Below are 24,565 nucleotides of genomic sequence, written 5' to 3' on the forward strand. Positions count from 1 at the left end.
GTGACATGTTGTTTATGTGTCAAAGATCCAAGACATGTCCTAAACTTGCATCTCAACCTGATCTTTACAGGATTACTTGATGATAAAGGATACGCCAACGTCTTGATCGATGGCACAAACAATGGGATAAGTTGTGAGTATGCATTACAATACATGTACGTGTTATATTATGGACCTTGACTATGAGATTTTATCTTCAAAGATGTACAAGTAATAGTAAAACACCTTTTTTTGCACGTCATAGTGGATAATTAACATAGTTATTGCCGAAGTCAACCTTTTGGCATGTATTGAGCTGAGCTACGATAATAATGGGATAACTTTGTTTTTTTAACAAACGATATTATCTAAATCAAGGGGAAGGGGGTGGGCTTAGCCTAATAATGGACTAGCAATGTGGTTCAAATTTGTTTTTGGCGAGAATTGAACCTAAGACCTCTAGTTACAAGTGAAGAGGAATACCAATATACCGTAGTACTAAATGGCACGATTTTGAGGTTTCAAAATATTTTTGCATGGCCATTAAAGGTAAATTTATAAGTGATTTGGAACCCGTCTTGCCATATATTGAGTCTAGCCCAAAATGTAGACAAAACGGAGTTCCATCATCTAGGACATAACCGAAATATTATGAATTTTGAGAAACTTATTGTGCGGTGAAAGTTTCATGAAGGTAAGTTTTAATTGTTTTTATAGAAATGAGCATAACCAATTAAAACTTGTCAATAAAAGTAATTGTGAGAAATCAAGATTGCTGAGTTTTTGTAAGACCTTTGCATACACACTTCACAAACAAAAGATGCGACTAATGACTCTATTACTTGATTTGTTTTTGTGTGTGTTGCACTTGTAACTAAGGAGTGGAACTTGTAGGTGAATACCACTGTATCAAGAGTACTATGATTTAATGATATTTCTCATTATTTGTAAATGAGAGGTCTCATGTTTGATTCATTTGGATGCCAAATTTATACCTAATTATTACAGATGGTCAAATGTGACTTAAGCCTAAACCCCTCATCCCTAAGTGTAAAATATCATTGCATAAAAGACGATGAGTGCTTCAGTGTAAGTACCAATTGATCAGACTTGTAAGGTCGTCCAATAAAAAGTTCTTACTCATGTGGTAAAAACTAACATACAAATTAAACCCTATAAATTATGCAATCGTAGTATGAGTAAGTAGGGATCGTTCTATTCCAGGGATTAGAAAGAATGCTAATCAACACAAATTAAACTTATAAAATTGAAAACTAAGTTAAACTAAAAACAAAACAATGACTGGGGGGATTTGGACGAATTTAATTAAAACGAAAGTAAAGTGTAGTAAGTAAATTATGTGAATGTGAATGTGAATGTGAATGAAATATGGATGAAATGATAGATAAAAGATTCTTCTCCACACGTGAAACATATGCATACAAATCGATTTCCAGTTATTCTTCCTATAAACCATGAATGACAATGCCCCAAATTAGCTGTGAGCAACACTAATTAACTCTCAAATTTTCCTAAGTTCATTGAATTGGACTTAGTGACGCAACCAAATTATTCTTCTCAAGTTCCCTAACTATGAAAAGCATGATAGAGATACATCTCAAAGATCAGTTCTGTGAAAATCATAAGCATTGACAAAGCATTCTTAACTATAGCATGATACTCCTGCCAATCTGCTAAACTCTTCTTCCTATCCTGGGCCACCTTCAGGTTAGACTTAATTACCTGAACATTTTGAGTAGTCTCCTCAACAATCTCCGGGCCCACCAAAACTCTTTCTCCGACCTCTAACCAACACAATGGTGTGCGACAAGATCTACCATACAATGCCTCAAATGGTGCCATGCCGATACTCGAATGAAAGCTGTTGTTGTAGGCAAATTCCATTAAATCCAACCGTTGGTGCCAAGCATCACCAAACTGTAACACCGAAGCTCGCAACATATCCTCCAAAGTCTGAATGGTTCTCTCTGACTGTCCATCCGTCTAAGGATGATACGCCGTACTATAAAGTAGTCTCATACCCAAAGCTTCCTGAAACGCCACCCAAAATTTAGATGTAAATCTTGGATCACGATCCGAGACAATACTCACAGGGACACCATGGTACTTCACGATTTTCGAGATGAACAACTCAGCTAATCGACCCAAAAAATACTTCTCCCTTACTGGAATGAAATGTGTTGACTTAGTAAGCCGATCAACAATCACCCAAATGCCGACAAAACCATTATGTGTACGCGGAAGCTTGTACACAAAATCCATAGTAATGTTTTCCCATTTCCACTCTGGAACGGGAAGCGGCTGCAACAACCCAAACGACTTCTTCCTTTCCGCCTTCACTTGCTGACAAACGACACACCTACTCATATACTCAGCTATCTCCCTCTTCATACTCGGCCAATAATAAAATGGTCGAATGGTATGATATATTTTAGTAGCTCCTGGATGCATAGCATAAGCCGAGATATGTGCTTCATTGAGAATTGCTTTCTTTAAATCCAAATTATTAGGCACAAACATCCTACCCTCCTGCATCAGCATACCATCCGAATCACGAACTCTGAGGTCTCTCCTCCTCCCTCGATCTTGAGCTTGGATCAATTCTTGAGTTTCCCTATCAGCTACCTGAGCTTCAAGCACCCGATCGACTAAAATTGGCCTAACTTGAAAATTAGCAAGTAAAGCCACCTCTCGATCTTCTGCCTCCAACCTCACTCCCGTAGATTGTAAGTCTACCAGAAGAGGTATGCGACTAGCGTACAACGCATTGATACGGCCCTGAGACTTCCTGCTAAGTGAATCAGCCACAACGTTTGCACGACCAGGGTGATAATCAATCGTGCAATCATAATCACTGAGCAACTTCATCCACCTCCGCTGACGAAGATTAAGATCCTTCTGCGTAAAAAGATACTGAAGACTCATATGATCTGTAAAGATCTTACATTTCTCTCCATAAAGGTAGTGTCTCCACAACTTCAACGCAAAAATAATGGTAGCTAACTTTAAATCATGTGTAAGGTAATTCAACTCATGAGGTTTCAGTTGTCGTGAAGCATAAGCAATCACCCTACCATGCTGCATCAACACACATCCCAGACCATTGAAAGAAGCATCACTATAAACCTCGAAATCACCACTATCATTCGGGAGTGCCAAAACAGGTGCATGGGTGAGACAATACTTCAACTGCTCGAAACTCTACTCACACTTATCATCCCACTCAAATTTAACGTCTTTCCTCGTTAATCTCGTCAGTGGTAAAGCAATCACAGAAAAATCCTTAACAAACCGTCGATAATACCCTGCTAAACCAAGAAAACTCCTCACCTCAGTGACGGTTCGCGGTTGCACCCATTTCTCCATAGCTGCCACCTTTTGAGGATCCACCAAAATACCCTGAGTTGAAATGACGTGCCCCAAAAACGCAACTTGGTCTAACCAAAACTGGCACTTGCTAAACTTAGCATACAATTGGTGTTCCCTCAACCTTTTCAACACCAAAGTAAGATGTCGAACGTGTTCCGCTTTAGACTTAGAATACACCAGAATGTCGTCGATGAAAACAATAACAAACCTATCCAAATATGGCTGGAACACTCGGTTCATCAAATCTATAAAAGCAGCTAGTGCATTCGTTAATCCAAATGGCATAACCAGGAACTCGTAATGACCATAATGAGTCCTGAACGCCGTCTTAGGAACATCATCCCTACTAATCTTCAACTGATAATATCCAGACCTCAAGTCAATCTTGGAGAATACACAAGCACCTCGAAGCTGATCAAATAAATCATCAATACGCGGCAATCGATAACGGTTTTTAATTGTTACCCAATTCAATTGCCTATAATCAATACATAGCCTCAAAGTTCTGTCTTTCTTTCTCACAAACAACATTGGAGCTCCCCAAGGTGAAGTACTAGGCTGAATAAAACCCTTATCCACTAATTTCTGCAACTGAACTTTCAATTCCCTCAACTCAGCGGGAGCCATACAATAAGGAATCAAGGAAATATGATTAGTACCTGGAAGCAACTCAATGGTGAACTCCATGTCTCGGTCTGGCCGCAAACCAGGTAAATCCTCAGGAAAAACATCGGGAAAATATCTGACTACCCTCACATCCTCTACTCTACTAGGAGTAGCCTCATCCAGCACCACATGAGCTAAGTACACCTGGCAACCTTTAGATAACAACCTTTTCGCTCGCATAGTAGAAATAACGCCATGTCTCACCCCACTCTGCTCGCCCACAAAAGTAACCACAGGTAATCCAGGACGATGGAACGTAACTATTTTCCCGTAACAATCAATATTGGCACGATTGAAATGGAACCAATCGGTGCCCAAAATCACATCAAAGTCAACAATATCCAACGGGATAAGATCAGCTGGCATAACAACATCCTCCATTATCACTGGACATCCTGGGTACACACGATCTACAATACATCTCTCCCCTCTAGGCATAGCAAACTCTAAATCATACCCTAGAGGTGTGGGGCGTGGTTGCGTCACTTGAGCAAATGTATGAGAAATCACAGAATGTGTAGCACCACAATCAATTAATACTCTAGCAAAATAACCAAGGATATTTAACGTACCCATGATCAAATATGGATTGTTTTGAGCGTCCTGCAGAGAAATATTATGAATACGCCCCTGGGTCTGCTGTCGTCCACCTCGACCTCTGCTCGTCTGGCCACCGCGACTCTGAGTACCACGCCCCTGACTGGGCTGACCAGACTGCCTCGAAGACCCCGCACTACTCGTAGCAATCTCCCCATGCTGAGTCTGTCCTCCCTGAAACTACTTAGACCCACCTGCTGGAACTGGAGGATACGGCATATAGCCACCAGAATACTGGGGATAACCACCCTGAGAATATGGGTCATGGGGATATTGATACTGTCCCGGGGCATAAGGAACAACATCGCCCTGATAGTAATAGGCACCACCTCGACCTGTCTGCCCATAACTACCAGGACCAGGAATCTGCTGAATCGATACAGGTGGTGGCAAGAAAGTCTGTTGGGGCTTCTACTGACTCTAGGGACAATTTGCAGCCTGATGTCCCATCTGCCCACAAGTAAAGCAACCACTGTTGCCTCGCCTACACTTACCAAAATGTCGATTATTGTACCTGCGGCAAACTGAGGCCCTACCTCCACCAGCATGACTCTGTCTAGGTCCTACGAGGTCCGAGCGACGCCTGACCTTTGCCCTTATCATCCTTCCTCTGATTACCATTTTTCTCTTCCTCCTCACTCTCGCTCGGCATGTTTTCTGAATCCTCAATTCTCAGCAGAATCTCATAAAACTCCTGGTAGGTGTCACAAGGGGTAGTGGTCGCCATCGAACGCCACTTCTTCTTAGTGCCTAAACGGAAACGACGAAGCTTCTCCGCCGGATTGCCAGCAACATCTGGATGATAGCGAGACAAATCAGTGAACCTCTGGTAATACTCATTTGTTGTCAACTTCCCTTGTCTCAACTCAGTGAATTCCTGCTTCTTGCGGTCAATATACTCAGGAGGCACAAACCTTCTCCTAAATAACTCTCGGAATACATCCCAATCAGTCTTCTCAGCTGGAGTCAAACGACGAAGTTCCTACTCCCACCAGGATGCAGAATCTTTACCCAAAAACCATGATGTCGTCTCTACCCACTTCTCGACAGGCAGATTCCCCTGATTATGCAAAACATGAAAAGTCTTCTCAATATGTTCTAGCCACTGCTCCGCACCCTCAAAACCCTCGTTGCCTTCGAACTTATCCAACTTCAAATTATACATAGTCTCCAGAGGAGTCCTCTGGGGAGGGCGGAGCGCCGAATGAATAGTTGTAGCGATAGCTTCCCCCAGCTGAGCTACATCGGGGAAACTAGGCTCAGCAGAGCGACGTGGTTCCCGACGAGGCGGCATAATTCTGACAGAGGACACCAAAACCATTAGAATACTCACAAAAGTACAGGACTGCCAAACCTAGGCTCTGATACCAAACTAACACACCCCGATCGAGATTAGGGCATGCTGGCCGTCACGTGGAAGTGACGTAATCATGTGCACAGTGCGGAAGATAATAAAATAATAATAAAAATAGTACGAATAAATAAAATCCAGCTTTACACAAAGTAATAACATACATGTACAAGCGTAAGTGTGAAAACAAAGTTCAGAGCATGAAGACCTAACACAGTCCGGGAGAAAACGACACTACAAAAGCACACCCGAAGGTGGTCCTACACTGGTAATAATCTGTCAGATATGCCGAAGAAATCCTCAGGGAAGCCACCAAAAGTAGGGTTGGGCAAACGGGTCTTGGGCCCGCGGGTAGGGGCGGGTATAGGCGGGTCGGGGCGGGTACGGGGCGGGTCCTGTTTTTAAATAGGGGAAACGGGGTGGGGCGGGCCTAGGTAATGGCATTCTAGGGTCGGGCCGGTTCCAGATTTATAGAAAAACGGGGCCCCGAACCGGCCCGTTTGTAATTGAAATGGACGGCCCAGATTGAAAATAAACATACCTTCCAATCATGACCGTTGGTTTTAGGTTTTAGTCTAAACTCCAACCCGTCTCTCTCTCCCTCCCTCTCTCTCGCTCTCCGTCGGTGAGAAGCAGCTGCAGCCATGGCGCAGTACAGCAAGGTCGCCCCGACCCCTCTGCTGAAGGACGAGCTCGACATCGTCATCCCCACCATCCGAAACCTCGATTTCCTCGAGATGTGGAGGCCCTTCTTCCAGCAGTACCACCTCATCATCGTCCAGGACGGCGACCCGTCGAAGGTGATCAAGGTCCCGGAGGGCTTCGACTACGAGCTCTACAACCGCAACGATATCAACCGGATTCTGGGTCCCAAGGCGTCCTGCATCTCCTTCAAGGACTCTGCTTGCAGATGCTTCGGCTACATGGTCTCCAAGAAGAAGTACATCTTCACCATCGACGACGATTGCTTTGTAAGTATCGCTTTTGGGTTTCGAAAACTTGGGATCTTAATTGGGGCTGTTTTGGATGTGGGATTTGATTTTTGAGTTGAAAAGGTTGGATCTTGGTGGGTTTTGGGAAGTGGGTTTTGTTGGGGTTTTCGAAATCTTGTTGTTCAATTGAATTTCGATTCGACTCGAATTGATTAGTTTGTGATGAAATTCTGTTGCTTTTGTTGTTTAGATCTGTTTCTGCTGCTAATGTTTGACTTACCCTCATCGTTTACTTTTGTTAATGAACTTTACTTGCTTTGATCTCTGTTTCTTTCGAGTCATATTTTAATATCATAGTTGCCTTTGGTTTGATCCGTTTCTTACCATGAGTTCTTTCCGTTAGTGTACTTAAAGTCTTGTGTAGAGATGTTGTTTGTTAGTCATTGTCTTCTGATCCGGTTTCAGTGATAGCATGGATTATATAATTGCAATTCTATGATATCGAAGCTTTTGAAAGATTTGTATTGTTTTCGTAAATCTTAGGTTCAGCACTAAGCTAATTGATATACTGTTTACTACATTCACAGATCTCCACCTTGCACTCGAGTCTGTTCGAATTATTGTTAGATTTACACCTAAAAGTTTCGGCCCGTAAATATTGATTAAGATTAAAACGTTTAATTTCGGTTTCGTGTATTCGTAGTTTGAGTAGTTGGTGTTGTGTATTTGGAACTGTTGCTGGAATTAGCAATGTTATGGTGCTGCTAATGTGTTTCAGATTTGATCGATATCCTTAAAATTCTTGTGAAATTGAGGTGTTATAACTTAAGTATGGTACTCTTTGTGAAAATGCAGGTTGCCAAAGATCCTTCTGGCAAAGATATCAATGCACTTGAGCAGCATATCAAGAACCTTCTGTCTCCGTCAACTCCATTTTTCATCAGCAGGTGTGTGGTGCAGGGGAACCTTGAGATTGGAAGTCTCAGAGAAGTTGATGTTAAGTCTGGGCTTCCTGCCACTACAAGTACTGAAAGATTGGAACTTCTTGACGATGACGAGCATATTCTTAGCATTAAAATAATTGGTGGGGATCACAGACTTAGGGTATGAAGACTTTGATATGAAGTTCTGTGTTCACCGGAGTCTTTGCATATCCTTTTATAATTCAGCACATACTTCTCTTTTCCTTTTATTTGGTTGCACATTTCTCAGCATACAAGCTAAAAGGTTAACTAGTTCACAAGATTTTGATATGAAGTTCTGTGTTCACCGGAGTCTTTGCATATTAGTCTGCAGTTTTTTGTGCAGATTGCAATCTGTGCAGTTTGCAATCTGTGAATATGTACAATTTTTTTTTTCTTTCAAACAACCAAAAAAAAAAAAAAAATGGACCCGTGGACCCGGCCCGAACCGGCCCGTTTCAACCGGGCCGGGTAATGTCCGGTTCTTATATTAAAAAATGTAATCCCCGGCCCGGCCCGCCCCGTTCCCTTTGAACCTAGGTCTGGTCCGGTCCCTTCAAAATTGGGCCCGGCCCGGCCCGTGCCCAGCCCTAACCAAAAGTGCTAGCCAACTAGAACCTGGAGAGGCGCAAAACAAAAAGTGTGAGTGGGCAAAAACAAAGCTTTTCAAAAACCATTTCATAAACAAGATTCTAACCCCTCGCTGTAAAACCTGTATACTTCCCAAAAAAATAGAATATACATACATATAAATCATGCTCTGAAATATGCCATGTCAATTGTCTCTAAATAGAATGCAAGTGCTCAGGAATGTCAAATCAATGCCATGTAATTTGTCAGCCGGAGTCACCTAACGTGACCTGTACGGTTGAATCTAGAGCTCAAATCTCCATCTCACTAACTATACCTGCACACGAGTCGGAACCACCTAAAGTGGTCTGTACGACAGGACTAGGTGTAATATAAGTACGCTCAAGTGCTACGATCACGTGAAGGCTGGGCGAATAATCGCGGGTTACCTACGAGTTGGAACCACCTAAAGTGGTCTGTACGACAGGACTGTGCACGTAACTTGGATCCAAGATGAGCGTGTGGTGCGGGAGGTGAACATCACGTGAAGGACTGTGCCCGACTCTGGGCGGAAGCACTAACACCGGGGGTGCAGGTTATGAGCTCTCTGAAGGGAAAATATGAGATTTATGTGGGATTTCTATTGACTAGCATGCATATACAATTCAAAATTTATATACGAAAACAACGGAAGCATGTCATCAATTAATATCAAAGCTCTAGTCATGAAAATCCCCTTCAAGATTCATAGGTTTATTTATGATGCATCAAAAACAATTTATTGAAGAACAAAGTTTAGGAGTAGTTTTATACCTCTTGATCTAGATCTTAGACCAAGGATGGACCACCTCTAAGCTCTTTGCTCCTTGAACTCCTTGAGCCTAGCCTCCCTCCTTGCCTCCTCCACTTTGTTGAGAATGAGTGCTCCTAGGTCCTCTTCAAGTTTCCAAAATTGAAAACCTCTAAAGATCCTCACCCACTAGTGTAGTAAGAAGGATGAAGGAATAACCAAAGGGGTGATAAAATGATTAGCTAAAAATCCCCTTATGGTGGCCGGCCCTTTGAGTGTTAGAGAGAGTTATTTTCTTTTCTCTTTTGTTGTTTTGAACACACAAAAAACCCTTTTGAAACTTTCATTATAAAGTTCCTTTTATAACATAAAGAAACAAGTCAACAATTGACCTTCTCTCTCCCTCTCTTTGGGCGGCCTTCTTAGTGTTGTTTGGGCCTTGGGCTTTTATTATTTCAAGTCATCCAATGCTTGAATAAAAGCCCAATGGGTTTAGGCCCAATGGGCCCAATTAAACCCGAACATTTCTTTAAGCCCAAAACGATCTTTTATCGCTTTTATGATTTCTTTAGACTTTCTAAATTAATCACAACACTTAATTAATCCAATTAATTATTTCCATCATCCATTAGTTACTCACTACAAGAGTGTATTGGTGAACAATCTTTTAGGTTCTAATTAGTAAGGCAGTGAGGTGATTGGCACCAATCCAATTGATTATATTTAATCCATCCACTTAGTGAATTAAAACTTACTTTTAATTCACCTTCTTCTTTGATGACTACATTTAATCATCTAGAAGAACTCACAAGCCATGAGTGACATCTAAACATATATCATGGCTACCCAAGCTAATGTAGAAGTTTATTCGGAGAACCTATTCAGTTGGAATTACAATGTAATTCGATCCTTCTCTAAAACAATACTTTCAATCACATCACTAGGGTATGGATATACTATGTCAAACCCCTAATGTGATTATGCTTTCTTATATGATTCAATTGAGTCGCATAGGAACGTTTTCCTTTATTACGCTCGAGACTTCGGCCGAAGATTCCCGAATCATATCTCAGAGTATTCTTCCTCTCATAACGAGGATCAGAGATTCCTTGTTGATCATTCACATGCCTACATGTTTAGATACCTTAACCCCAACAATGTCGTGGACACTCCAATGGAATGTCGTTTGACATGATCAAAGATCAAGGACCTAACCATTAGACATCTATGATGTCTCAGGTCAAAGGATTACTTACATTATTCCAACCTTCAGAGTTACTTGCTTGACATGTGAGTAGACCTCCATGCAAGTACTCTCGTTCGATTGTGTTCAGTGAACTCATTCCCTTAATGAGCACCTACATACTTGTCTTAGTGTCACTACACGAATGGGATAAGACTTTCCATCCTTCCATTTGAAGCAGACATAGTATGTACCGGTCTATGCATTGTCAGTATCCCTCTGACAATCCTATGACCAGGAACCTTTTTGGACATAATGGTTATGAGAAGAAGGTCTCTGTAGTCTAATCATCATTAGATTACTTCTTCCATCAATCCATTGTCCATGGATTCATTATTTAGGACATATTTCGTTCATTGAGATAGTCCTAATTAGTATCTTTGCCTTCCGATGTATAAGAGTCTTATATGCATCATTACATTGTCCTGAAAGGTTTCTTCCAAAGATTGACTTTCATGGCATATTTCCAACACTCTCTATGCATCTCAAATCACTACTGAACATAAGCATAAATCATACTCACCTGGCACTTACCTGTGCGCCCACAGCACCAACATACATATACATATATAGGCTACTAACAATGCATAAACAACGGCAAACATAATGCATGGCATATAAACGAATAAACGTTTCAATTCATTTTCTGGGAAAAGCATAAGTATATAGGTATATACGGAAAACCAAAAGCCCACTCACTGGTATGTAGAAGGGTCGTAACCCCCTTGCCTCGAGTGACCGCGCTCATCCTCGGGATAGGTCTCACTTATATGCGAAACAACTATAAAAACGTTAATTTTAAAACACATAACCAACCTTATGAAATAACTTCTCATACAATGCTCAAATGGGGTGTATGAATACACCAATGTGATCTACTTAACCTCAGGAACATCCCCATATTTTTAGAAAAAATTTCCACCGTCGCACGTGCCGGCACACTGACGGCGTCAGGAATATTCCGTTAACGCCGTCAGGAATATTTCGTCCAAACTGACGGAATATTCCGTCGTCTTTTCTGGCGAGGCTCCGGCACCGGAAAATCGTGAAAATTTGAAAACTTTGTAACTTCTTCGTTTTTCAACCAAATTTCACAAAATTGGTACCAAAATGAAGCTTACAACGAGAGGAACAAATCCATACCACTTCCAAGTGCTAAAACACACGGAATCTCGCCGGGAAAACACCACCAACTCCGGCCAACCTTGTAACTCACGATCCCGACGTCCAAAACCTTCAAACGAACCACCCCGAGCCTCCTAAGGACCTCACCAAGCTTCCTACAAGCTTGAAATTCCCAAAAACACAAGAATTAACGTGTGCATGAACAATGACAAAATCGGGGTATCCCTAGTTCGACGTGAAAACGAAGGTATCCTTACCTGAAATGGGTATGGTTGAACTTCTACGGACCTCACGAGCAAGAATACATATTTTGTTTCCTCGATCTGTGAAGATTTGGAGGGTTTCTGGGTGTGTCCGTACAAATGGAATAGGAAATGGGGGAGAGAAAGGCTCAGGACAGGGGTGCAGGGCAGGGAAAAAGTGAGGGGGTGTGGGAGAGTGTGTGGTCCACATCCTGCCAACAACAATCCAAAAACAACCACACAACAAAAGATCACACTAGGGGCAAAATCATCATTTCACCCTTACGTTTCGAAAATTCCGAAACGGGCTGTCACATAAATAATACAAACAAATAATTATAATGTAAGTATGTAACAAATAAATAATATAAACAAATAATTATAATGTAAATTTGGGTATCAAATAAATAATATATTGTTACCTGATCCGAGTAATTTTTCCCACTTCGAATATTACTAGTAGCTTGTGCCAAGGCGTCTCTCCACGTACTAAACGATTGGCTAAGTAATTTCCAACGACTGGACATCGATTCTTTGGTTCTTTTCCCACCAATTTTCTCAAGATAATTGGTATGAATAAGACTCCACATTTCTCGCAACTACATCTCATTACCCGTAAGCGAACTATGAGTAACTTCAACCCAGCTAGTACACAACGCAACATCTTCAAGAAGCGACCAATTCGTACCTGTACCAGTAGTCATTTTGTTGAAAAAAAATGGACTGAAACTTTGAGACAAAGAAAGGAATGTGATTGAAAGTAGTTGAGAAAATATGAAATTGTAGTGCAAGGTAGATGATAATGAGAAGGTATTTATAGAAAAGTAAAAACAATTTTTTTAAAAAAAATTTCAGATTTTTTTTTTAATTTTTTACAATTTTTTTTTAATTTTTTATTCAACTAATTAATTTCTGCCGTTGGATATAAAAAAATTTGAATTCCAACACTCCAGATTGTGCCACGTGTCACAACGGTAACTTTTTTTAATTTTAAAACTATTTTTTCTTTTATTTTTTTATTTATAAAGCATATTAATATCCACAGTTAATCTCAGATCGAACGGTGGATATTAAATAAAACTTTTTTTTTTTTTTTACCGTTGAGATCGAACGGTCCAAATTAAAGATTCGTTGAGATCGAACGGACCGTGGGAAGCCACGTGGCTTCCCAACGGTAATTGAAAAAGCACTGTTTTTTTTTCTGATTTTGTGTCGGCGACGCGCCCCCACGCGCCAGTGGGGTGCATGCGCCTGACAGAAAAAAAAATTAAAAATGACATGGCGCCAGGCTGACATCAGCGTTGGCGTCACATCCACTTGGACTCTCGGGCTTGCAATTCTTCACGAGCCCAGAACTCAGGCCTCTACCTCCACTCAGGCTCTTCAACGTTGGAGCCGGTCCACAGAACCTCGGGCCCCTTTTCTCTGGCCTATCCCCCGAGCACCCAGCAACGCTGGGCTTGCTCTTATCCTAAAACGCGCGTGGTACAGTCTGAGGTGTCCCGGTGGACCCCATCTAAGAGATCCCTCTCCTCAGTGTCCCCACAATGACGATGACCGCATAGGAGTCATGATCCAGCAGAAGCCCCACCACGGCCCCCATTATCGTTTCTCTCTCCAGAAATTCAATTCAGGATTTCGTACACGAACACGGGTGGCTCTTACAATCCAACCACCATTTCCCCATCTACCTCACAATTCCACCCACACCAAAATCCCTAGGATTCAATCCCAAAATTCTCCCAAAGAAGCTCAGCATCTATGTGGAGCGGTGGCGGAGCTAGTGGTAGTTGCGGTGGCGATGGTGGCGGCGGTGGAATCCACTGGGGACGGAAGGAGGAGGTCTCTCATTCGAAAGGAATCGTTGTCATCTTCGCTTGGGTTTCGATTCACGAGAGGCACTTGCAGAATTACGTGGATTTGTACTCGTCTCTCGGTTGGAATTCCCTCGTTTGCCATTCCCATTTTCTCCATGCGTGAGTGGATTTTCTTTTCTCGCATTTTCTCACCACCCAAACAGAACGTAACATCCATGAGATGTATTTTTAGAATTCTTTTTGTGCTGAATCGCTCATGGATTTGCTTGTATTTGGATATTTGGTTTATGATTCATGGATGGGTTTAAAGATTGGAGTTTTATTCGATTTTGCCGCATTTTGAGCTTATTTTTCTGCTCTGGTGATGAAATTTTGTGTAGATTCTATCCCGAAAAGGCCATGTCGTTCGCCTTTGTTATTCTCAATGAGCTTGTTGAGGTCAGCTTCCTTCCCAGTTTGCCAATTTCTTATTCATTGCTTCTTTAGATTTGGTGCATATATTTAATATGGAACTATGATCCGATTCCCGGGCCAATGACTGTATGGTTAGATGTGTGTGTATGTGTATTACTCGCCTAATGGCGAGAAAGAACCGAACTCTTTATGGTGTAAAATCCCATCCCATCCCATTCGAATTTCAAAGTGTTTTTAATGCCGGATGAATATGGCATACATAGCTTTTAATTTTGCTCAAGTTTACTCTATGGAGTGTCCAGTTATTTATTTTTATATTTTGGGTATGCAGGAGCTAAGGGTTAAGCCATGTCCTGTAGTCTTTGTGGCTCTTTCTGCTGGTACAAAAGCTTGTATGTACAAGGTTTTTCGGGTAAGTCTTGTGAGTGGTGGATACCCGACTTTGTATTTGGCACTGATAAGTTGATTTCTGGAATTGTTGAAGTCTTAGCTGGTCTTTTCTGATTTTATTTCAATGTTTGTACTGTGTAATAACTTCAAATGTAACTGCAGATTCTTGACGGAATTTGTGACGGTCAGCATTATCTGGTATGCTTATCTTCGTAGTTTCAGTTAAAACATGTGCTGTATTTTATTCATAATGCCCATTTGATCCCATATGTTCATTTTTGGAACTCTGTTCTTATGGGTTATTTTAACTTTATGAAGGCTGAATATCGATTGGTAAGAAAGTGTATTACTGGACACATCTATGATTCTGGTCCTGTTGATTTTACAAGTGATCTGGGCACTCAATATGCTCTACACCCAACCATTCTAAAGATGCCTGGATCATCAAAACTGGTTTCTTGGGTAGCTAAAGGCATTGCTTCTGGTTTGGATGCGTTGTACCTTACTAGATTTGAATCCCAATGTGCTGAGTATTGGCACGCTCTTTTTTCGTCTGTTGTAAGTTTTCGTTCAGCCTTTACTCACCTTTAGCTGTCTGTTGCTTGTTTCTATTAGTTTATGGACTAATTAATGTTTTTCCTATAGAGTTTGGGTGCTCCATTTCTCATTTTGTGCTCTGATAAAGATGATCTGGCCCCCTATCACATTATCTGTAATTTCACTCACCGTTTACAAGAACTTGGAGGAGATGTCAAGCTTGTGAAATTGAATGGCTCCCCTCATCTAGGTTTGTATAAAAAAAATTGATTTCCTTTTATCCTTATCCTGTTCTGTAGTTTTGATTTCCTTATTGTGCACTACCTACGAAAGTTATATCGCTCATCAGCGATGTGTTTTGGTATCGGGAAACCAGTAGGCATAGCTTAGTACTGTTCTTTAACATAATCGTGATGGTTATTGGATATCTGTAAGAAATTACATGGTTTTGTTGGGTGAAGTTATGGCATGTCAACGTGTTTCAACAGGCAACACTTTGAACAGTATAAATGTCTTGTTGGAATTGTCCAAAACCTTGTGGGCACCATCTTATTTTGGACAAATAGAAAGTAAAAAAAATAGATGCAAAAGCGTTCAGATGATATGGTTAAACCTTTGTTTAGTTAGTAGATTTTGGGGACTTTCATTCTTGTAGTTGGAGGCCATGATTCAATCGGTCTTGTACCGTGGTACATTTCATCCCAATCTATGGTACTTGGGAATCTAGACCTTGTACTGACCTTAAGTCCAACATGACCATTGGTAAAATGAACTTGCAGAATTGCAGATAGAGTTAGTTGAGTTCCTTTCGCGTTCCTAGATTGGAAAACACTGCATAGATACTTAACTAGCGCATAGAATTTTTCACATTTTTATCGCTTGGTTGCTTTAATGCTTGTGGCACAGAAGAACTAAACACACACAATTTTATGTTCATTTCAGGTCATTATAAGTATTATCCAATACAGTATAGGTCTTCCGTTACTCACTTTCTTGAAAAGGCTGCTTTGGTTTTTTCTCAAAGAATTGAAGAACTTGAAGGTGACAATACTAGCATGGAAGGCATGCAAGATGAGATATCTGAACTAATATGTGATCTCCAGAAAGCAGCAGTTAACTCTAATCAGAGCCTTAGAAGAGTTGCAGTGGAGCCGAGCGACCACTTCTTCTTGCCAAGTTCAGCTGAGAATCAAAATAGTACAGACTCCGGGTCTTTACAAGATGAACAAAAAGAAAGATCCGTCTCTCTGCCCAGTCCCCCAAGCATTAGTGCACATAGTGTACTTGGCCAAGTCCTGTTTGATGTTTGTGTCCCTAAGAACGTTGAGGGTTGGGATATTAAATTTTGCGGGTCTTTGAATGGGCAGCCATTTGCCTCTGCTCGTAGGAATTCACCTCCTCGTGGTCTCAAAAGCTTTCGTCGCTCAAGATTATGATTTCTCTTATGGGTTAGCCGTCAATGCAACAATGTTAGCCAGAATGAAGGCAAATGTTGGAGGTGAGGTCTGCCGTTTCAGGCATCTTTGGTGGTATCCGGAATAAATGCATGCATATTCTAACTCGTTCGTCCTCTGGAACGAAGTGTACAGATCGAACGAAGGATAATCACATGTATATAACAACGTAACCTTTACATGTTTAATATAGATTTTGTCTATATGATGTAGCTTCGAAATGTATAGATGATGATACATATCACCAGGAGATAGGTGCAAAGTTGGTTTGCATAAGATAATAGTTTGTAGGTCAGCTGCAGCGCGGTCCGAGGCGACCGCAAACGGAGTAACTATGACAGTAGATGTTGGATGAATCATGACTGTAAGATTTATACGCTGCTAGTAGGAGGAAAATGAACTGTAACTTTTTCTGAATAAGCTAATAAAAACTAGATACAGATGAGAGAATCTGGGTTTGACTCAATTTCTTAGAGGACAAACACGTCGAGAATTATTTATTGACATGGTTGATTATTTAGTACTTGTCGAAAGCATTTAGCAATGTCTATATGAGTATTTATGCATAGAAACTTGTCATTTCAACCTTACCATTTCCAGAATGGTGCTTAGTGGCCGTATTGGCAGATCATTAATGTGAAATTATGAATCTCAACCCATAATTAGGTTCCTTCTTGGACAAGACAACGTCACCAGTGGAAGTGAATTGAGTGCATATAGACCGCCAGATAGCTAGATGAACCGACTATTTAATTTTGACGCTTTATTGATTATTGATAATTGATATTTCGATTACATATTTAATGAAACTTATTTTGAATGTTTATCAATAACAAATAACTGATAACGTGGCAAAATCTTGTTAACAAGATAAGCGATTTGTGAGCTCAACTTTTTAATTTCTACTCTCCTTCTAAGAGAATCCATTTAGTCACTTTTGGTTTTTTTTTTTTTTTTAATGGACAACCAGTGGCAAGTCACGGTTATTCACTGGTTTCGGGCTCGGAGAAGCTATGAAGAATTTCAATATGCCCGTAGCCACACTCAAACAGATTCACCAACTCGGATCATCAAATCCAGAACCTTCCACATTTTTCTTGTCTAAGTAGGAAACCGCAGGCTGTGCCCTCACCACTTCTTGTTGTTTCCTTTTTTATTTGTTGAAATGGCTAGAGAATAAAGAGGTGAGTGTTTGACAAGAAGTAAAACGCAGTGACTGACTAGTGACGAGAGGGGTGGCATAGCTCTCAGGCTGAGTGTTTGTCAAACGCCAATGGCCATGGAGGTGATGCTGGACTGGAGACACCCCCAAAACTTCACACTCGACATGAACGTCAAGGAAGAAGAAGAAGAACTCGCCGACTCTGAGTATTTCCCAGAAGAAAAAGAAGACGACGAAGACCACGGCGAAGCAGAAAGCTTGACCGTTTCCCAGTTTCGTCTCCGCAGCCGCCCAAAATCCCTTCATTCACCTCCACCTGTGGTTCCCTCTCTCTCTTTCTCTCTCTCTCTCTCTCTATCTCTCTCTCTAGATTGTGAATGTATTTGCTGAATGCTGGCTGTTCGACTGCAGGTAGAGGTAGAGCAGAGGGAGCAGACATTGGAGACCAAGCAAAATCTGTTCAGCACCTGCAGACGTCCTTCACGACCGACCCATATCACCAAGCGAGTAAGAACGTTTTTCGTTTCCATTGATTTCCTTATGATTTTTTAAGTTGGGTGCTTTTAACAATTATATGGGAAACCCAAAAATTGTGCCAGCCAAGAACATGCCCATCTGTTGTTTGATACATGTTTGATAAACTGCCCCAGTGAACTTTTTCTGCAAATCAGTAGAATTAGCGTGATTTTGTGATTTCCGACACGGCCCTTGTGATTTTACTTGTATTCTGCTGCATATCATGACTCATATTATCAATACAAAGCTAAATGGAAAGTTGTTATGATTATTTTGACAGAAAGTTCCTGGTCATCCTCAGAAGCATGGAGATGGAGGGTAGGTATATTTGTCGAAATGTTTTCGTTAATTAACTTGACCACTTATGTGCTTGAAGTGTACAACATAGATGTTTTGATTGATTGACTAGGTGTAAGCGGAAGAGAACCATTTTCGACTCTTTTAAGGATCATGAAATATCTTTTGTGAGAAACCAAGTTCAGGACATCCAGGCAAATCTTGGAGCTGACCCCGTCTTTGTCAAGTCTATGATACGTTCAAATGTTTCCTCTTGCTTTTGTTTGGTGAGTCATAACTCTTTAAGTTCTTAACTGAAGCACCACGTTTTGAAGGCCTGGACTTGGATTCCTAGACAAATGTGTAACTGCTTGTGTTCTTAATTTTTTCTTTTGACAGACACTGCCTAAGCAATTCTGCCATTTGTATTTGCCATTGCATGATGCAACATTAACCCTCGAAGTTGAAAGTGGGGAAAAATACAGAGTGACGTTTCTTGGGGAAAGGAGGATAGTCAGTGCTGGATGGCAAAAGTTTTGTACTGCAAACAAGTTGCTTGTCGGCAACCTTTTAGTTTTCCGTTTGGTCAAGCCCTTGAAGTTTAAGGTAGTCACTGTTGTTTCCTGGCAAATAGTTTTTTTTTTTTCCATAAATTTTACAAGAACATCTTGGTTTTTAATACCCTCATGTCCACTTACTATGCAGTGCTTCATAGGATGAAGTGTATCTGCCATTTCATGTGGTTTTATCGGTCTAACTTCTTGATATCTACCGTGCTGCGGATTAGTTTACTGTGCTCTCTACACAATGTTACAGGTGTACATAATGGGAAGACATAGTCTAGCTGAAGTAGATGCAGCTTTTAGCCTCTTGAAAATGAAATCCTGCGCCACCAAAGAGGTTTTTGGTACTCTCTCTCTCTCTCTCTCTCTACTTTGCTCCTTCACAAATTATTAGATCATTGCTTGTGCACCAGAAATATTAACTTGGTGAAAGGTTATGCAGGGAAAAAACATCTAATGACTCCTCGACGAGATGTTTCCCAAGTCAACATTCAAAAGAAAAGTTTGAAATTAGGTACTAATCCGGAGCTTGATGCCAACCAATCTGAGGATGACAATGAGGACTTCACCTCCAACTTAGCGGCAGATATTACAATTCAAGGACCAGCAGCTGATTTTGAAGATGTTAGAATAATTGATAATTTCCGCATTCTTGTGAATGGTGTGACTATAGATACTCAACTCTCCGCGCAGGTCAGGACCATCTATTATGATCTATGCTGCTCACAAGGCTCATTTTTGCATGACAATATCCTCAAAAGTATTGACAGTAAGTTGGCTGCTGAAATAATAACCGAAACCACCAACATCGCTAATGCCATTAGAGCTTGCAAGCTGCCCCACTCCCGTGCTGATTGTGTAATGCAGGAGAAGACTTTACACGCCTTTGAGCTGTTGGGTATGGATGTTGGATTTCTACGCGCGAGACTGAAGCGGTGTCTGAGCGTGGCCACCAAATACGAAGTGGCTGAGGAATCAAAGAGGTATTTAGAAGGTGAAGTTGAGCAAGTTTGTATGAGGGATAAGATGAGAGATCTTGATTCAAAGCTTTCGGAGTTGAAAGAGACCATGGAAAGTTTTGATGCTAAGATAAAGGCTTTGAAAAAAAATTCGAGGAAGCGCGAACTTATCTTTCCATGAAGATTTTGGTGGTCCGTGTTGATGAAAAGTAAAAGAAAACACGCACACGCACACACAAAAGCCCTTTGAGGGTTCAACAGAATTCAATGGCTTAGATGATTTTGTTTTTCTTCAAGTAGATGTAGGGATTTCACATGCTTGAGTTGGTTGTTATACATGGTCCTTAACCTTATCTAATCAAATCCTTTGCTACTTTTAATAGTACTGTTTGGAGAGTATGTGTAATTATTTATTCTTTTACTTGCAATGCACGTTTAAAATGGGGATCTTTACATCATTCTCTCATCTGTTTTTTTGGATAAATATATTTTTGAATATTTTAGGAGAGGCATCTACAACATTTAGAAATTGAGTGTATTTTATGAAAACTATTATTGGCATTCCAAAAATCTCATTTTGCACTCCTTATATATGTATTTTTCTTTTGAAATATAGAAAGTTTGGAGTGAAAAATGAGAATTTTTGAGTGCCAATAACAAATCCTTTTTTTATTTACCTATTTTGTACTCTAGTATACTAAATTACTAACATCAGAAGAGTGAATTTTCCACAAACAAGTGAGATTCGACTCTCTGCCACCTAACAATTAACGTTAGTTTTTGTGCCAATATTATAAAATATTGTGCAAAAAACATAAGGTGCCAAATAATTCCACTTTTAGAGAATCCCTTTCATATTTCTCAACCAAACAATTCAAAAGGGAAATTAATAATATAGCATTAATGTGGCGTCGTTTCCATGCATTGCTCACGAAGGGGCAAAATAGGTATGATGTAAAAATTTGAATTACTGAACCTCAAAAGTAGCTGACTCATCACTCTAATATGTAAAGTAAATTAATATAGTTAATGGGTTTAAACTGAAGAAATTGTTGTGGCCTATTTTGTCTAAGAGGTGCGGATAATTGAGGAATTTTTGAGATGTATATTTCTCATTTTGTGTACTTTTATTTATCGTAAACTATGAGGAGAGAAAAACTTGATTTCTAAGAAATACAAATCCTATTAGGAAAGGATCACTAATTTTAAAAGTAAACCAAACCTTCCAAGGATTATACAATACACTTGTGCTAGAATTTATATCACAAAACTTCCCCTTGAGTGTATAAATACTCAAGTAGTTGTCGCATCAGATCCTTATAGATGATGTAGAAGCTGTTGATGAAGTCGTCTAGTCTAGTCGACACAACGAGCATATGCGAGTCTCAAACAAGCGGAAGTAATGCATAAAAGGTGAAACTCAAAAAACCTCGCTGTGATAAAAAAAAATAAAAATAAAAATAAACACTATGGTAGGATAAAACCCATAGTCCAAGGAGAAACACGAGAACTTAAATCAAGTCAAAACTAAACATCTTCGGGATGCAAGTAAAGCACACAAGGGTATGACTAGTCTAGGATAGGTGCCTCGTTAAAACCTAGTTAGGTAGTAAAAACCCAGTGGGAAAAATGCTCCTAGAAAAAGGAGTACCTTAAATGATTCATACTTGGAGGGCCAACCGTGTAGAATAACAGAAATCAACTCAGAGGCTTCAATTGGAGCACCGGTATTGGCTAGGGCATCAGCAATTTCTTCAATTTGTTAAAGATAGACCGCAGCCATGGAATCACCCTTTGTGACAATATGAAGATGAGAACGAAGCTCATGAATATGTGATTGCGATGCAGTTGCAAGACATGATTCCAGTTTCGACCATAGCTCACGAGCCAAATAAACACCAACAGTGTATGGAATAAGAGCATCCGAGAGTGTAGAATTAATCCAGATCAAAATATTCTGATCATTCTCAAGCCACACAATATATTGAGGATTCAGAGTAGAGGTGCGATTACCAGACAAATCAAGAAGAAACTTCGGCGAAGCAGGCATTGTGCCATCAATGATACCGGTGAGATTGTATCGGCGGAAGATCGAAGCGAACAATGCACTCCAGGTGAGATAGTTCGTTGTTGTAAGCTTAATTCGAACCAAAGATCCAATATTCTGGATCGTGATTGACGAAATTGCCAAGGATGATGAAAAATTAGGGCAATAATTCATTGGAGTAGGGTGAATAGGAGATTCAGACTGAGAGGAATGAGAGCTAGAGGTCGCCATGGCTAAAAAATCTAGGGTTTTGAGCTTTGAAGGGAGAAGAAGCGCGAGAAGCAAGAAGCAAAGAGAGAGAAGGATCGAGGTTCATGAGAACCATGATAGAAATGTTATACTTTCATTTTTTAAACAAGAAGATTACATCTTTGGAGTACATATACTACTGACACACCCACTTATGCTATCAACTAATTACTTCATCATCTAACTAAACATTATCCAATCACAAGGGCTGTTATAACAACATTATAACAAACTCATCTATTTACAATTTTACCCTTACTAGACATTAGGGGCAAATTAGTAAAGCAATACAGGAAAAAGACCGAGGATGAGTAGCAACTGAAGGGCAATTCCGTTAAATCCTGTTGGTGAACAGTGATTCTCAATTGGGTTTTAGCATATAGATAATGTTCTTTTCATATATAGATTCTTGCACCAAAACATAACATTAATGAAGGTTAGGTATAGGCAGACTTGTAAAGATTTTACTTCATTCAATGTTTTTTATGTGTCAATCCTTTGTCCCGCAGCTTAAAGGACTTCAAGGAATTTGCAGATGCAATGAGGATATAGTCAAACACAAGGGGGTTCTTGTTTTAATGGCATTTGCAGCTGCTGTTGATGCAGCAGAAAAAGAGCAAAAGTATAGTTTTGTTGAAAAAGGGGTTCTTGTTCATTCCTCCGTATTTGTGTATCATATTTTCATGATGACATATAAAATACTCGTTGAAAGAAAACACAGTACTTTTTTTTTTTTTGCATACATGTCAAGCTATATTTTTGTTGGTAACCAAACTTCTTCCAACACTTCGGTTTTCACTTAAACAAATTCTTTTAATTCATATTAATGCATTATCATAGATATATATTTCTTTTCATTTTTCAAACTCAAATTAATAGTACATATATAGTATATATTATTTAGTCTACTCATAAAACTTTGCAATCCAAAGTTGCCAAGGTTCCCTTGAAACCGTGAAGTATTAATTGTTCCCTGATATTATTTCTTTCTCACGAGATGTAACGAAGTTCCTTCGACAACTCCAGCAGCCCACAGAATAGTACGATCATCAAGATCATCATTCCCCTTACACAGTACTTTATGATCGATATTCACGCCATAATCTGCGTGAATTTTCTCCTTTAACTCACCCACACTACTACCTTCGTAGACTACGATTTCATGATAAAGGCGGTTAGTCGCCAAATAAACTCCGACTTTAATCTTGTTGAAGGCATGTATGGTATCATTAGCGGGAATGTTATTGCTTTGAACAGTCAGTTCATCTTTTAAAAACTGCCCTTCCCATGAGAGCTCTTGCCTCTCTGCTGTGATTGGGACATTAAGTGTTTGCAAAATCAGTAGTTTACTTCGATAATTCTTGCAGAGAAGGGAACCACCAAAGCGCCCATTGCTCCTTGCCATATGACTTTGATCTCCACTGTCTGTTAAACATGTATATCAACCAGTAATTATTCTCGCTATGAACATGCATGCAGGCATAAATTTGGAAAAGAAAAAAAAAATTATTGACAAAAAAAATAATTGGTAAAATTTTACAAACGAAGCTTACAGAGCAAAATTTGCTTACTGGAGGGAAATCGAAGTTCATAAAATAATTAGGATCCATTGTTGTTCTTGAGGAAGAATTATATTTTAGCACGAGTAATAATAATGGTTGATTGCCAGGGGGATTATAGATTGTTAAAAATGTATTATGTTCATGGCATTATCATGTGTGAATGATATTTTCATGCAAAAAACAAGTTACTTTCATTTCATGAATATGTTGTTGGATTTTGATAACATTGCAATATACATGAAAACATGCATGTAGCTTTTTTTGTTTCTTGACCAATTAATCCATGTACATTAGTCGTGATTAAAGATGGCAAGATAGAGGATAACTTGAACTCGAGATGACCCGGTGGGTGTTAGAGAAAAAAAAAATAAAAATACTTGCATCTCTTTTGTGGGATGATCTCATTCTCCTACTCGCAAATAACATATCGTCACCATAAAACTTTTATAATCGGAACCATTCAATTTATTAATCTTCATTTGAAGATCATCTTTTTAAAAAGTCATTCGAAACGGAGTTCGTTTAGTAACCAAATGTCTCAAATAAATGGACTGTTCATCTTCAATATGTTACTTGATACCTATACTGTTGATTTATTTGATACATTTGAATGATGATGAACTGATCTGCTTATGATATTTCTACAGAAACAATGCGTTATTTGTCAGTGGAGGAATGAGCTCATTTTAAAAAAAGAAAATGCAAGTATTATTCTTAAAGAAATGCCCCATCCATTAGGGCAATCCATCAGTTGCTATTTGAGCTTTTTAGT

The 24,565-nt window shown here is 39.9% G+C and overlaps 3 protein-coding genes across 4 annotated transcripts; all 3 read left to right on the forward strand.

Annotated features, from left to right (window-relative positions):
* Positions 1 to 6,562: 6,562 nt before the first annotated feature.
* LOC125473769 (UDP-arabinopyranose mutase 3-like) lies at positions 6,563 to 8,189 on the forward strand. Its single transcript, XM_048577053.1, has 2 exons — positions 6,563 to 6,954; positions 7,771 to 8,189. The coding sequence occupies exons 1-2, from the start codon at positions 6,628 to 6,630 to the stop codon at positions 8,023 to 8,025; spliced, it is 582 nt and encodes a 193-aa protein (XP_048433010.1). The 5' UTR covers positions 6,563 to 6,627; the 3' UTR covers positions 8,026 to 8,189.
* A 5,280-nt stretch (positions 8,190 to 13,469) lies between these two features.
* Positions 13,470 to 16,925, forward strand: LOC103941429. Its single transcript, XM_009351621.3, has 7 exons — positions 13,470 to 13,823; positions 14,045 to 14,102; positions 14,410 to 14,490; positions 14,631 to 14,666; positions 14,787 to 15,026; positions 15,114 to 15,255; positions 15,948 to 16,925. The coding sequence occupies exons 1-7, from the start codon at positions 13,609 to 13,611 to the stop codon at positions 16,439 to 16,441; spliced, it is 1,266 nt and encodes a 421-aa protein (XP_009349896.2). The 5' UTR covers positions 13,470 to 13,608; the 3' UTR covers positions 16,442 to 16,925.
* A 748-nt stretch (positions 16,926 to 17,673) lies between these two features.
* On the forward strand, positions 17,674 to 20,363 carry LOC125473774 (B3 domain-containing protein Os01g0234100-like). Of its 2 annotated transcripts, none has more exons than XM_048577056.1 (7): positions 17,674 to 17,942; positions 18,033 to 18,128; positions 18,418 to 18,455; positions 18,547 to 18,700; positions 18,813 to 19,019; positions 19,230 to 19,320; positions 19,410 to 20,363. In XM_048577056.1, exons 1-7 carry the CDS (start codon positions 17,733 to 17,735, stop codon positions 20,114 to 20,116), a joined length of 1,503 nt encoding a protein of 500 aa, XP_048433013.1. In that variant the 5' UTR covers positions 17,674 to 17,732; the 3' UTR covers positions 20,117 to 20,363. The 2 variants fall into 2 exon arrangements, with proteins under 2 accessions (XP_048433013.1, XP_048433014.1); XM_048577057.1 differs by having other exon boundaries at positions 19,419 to 20,363.
* The last annotated feature ends 4,202 nt before the right edge of the window (positions 20,364 to 24,565 follow it).

Source organism: the organism of the source record quoted next, unplaced genomic scaffold (assembly GCF_019419815.1).
Source record: "Pyrus x bretschneideri cultivar Hongxiangsu unplaced genomic scaffold, Pyrus_bretschneideri_v1 Contig96, whole genome shotgun sequence".
Classification (NCBI taxonomy): domain Eukaryota; kingdom Viridiplantae; phylum Streptophyta; class Magnoliopsida; order Rosales; family Rosaceae; genus Pyrus; species Pyrus x bretschneideri.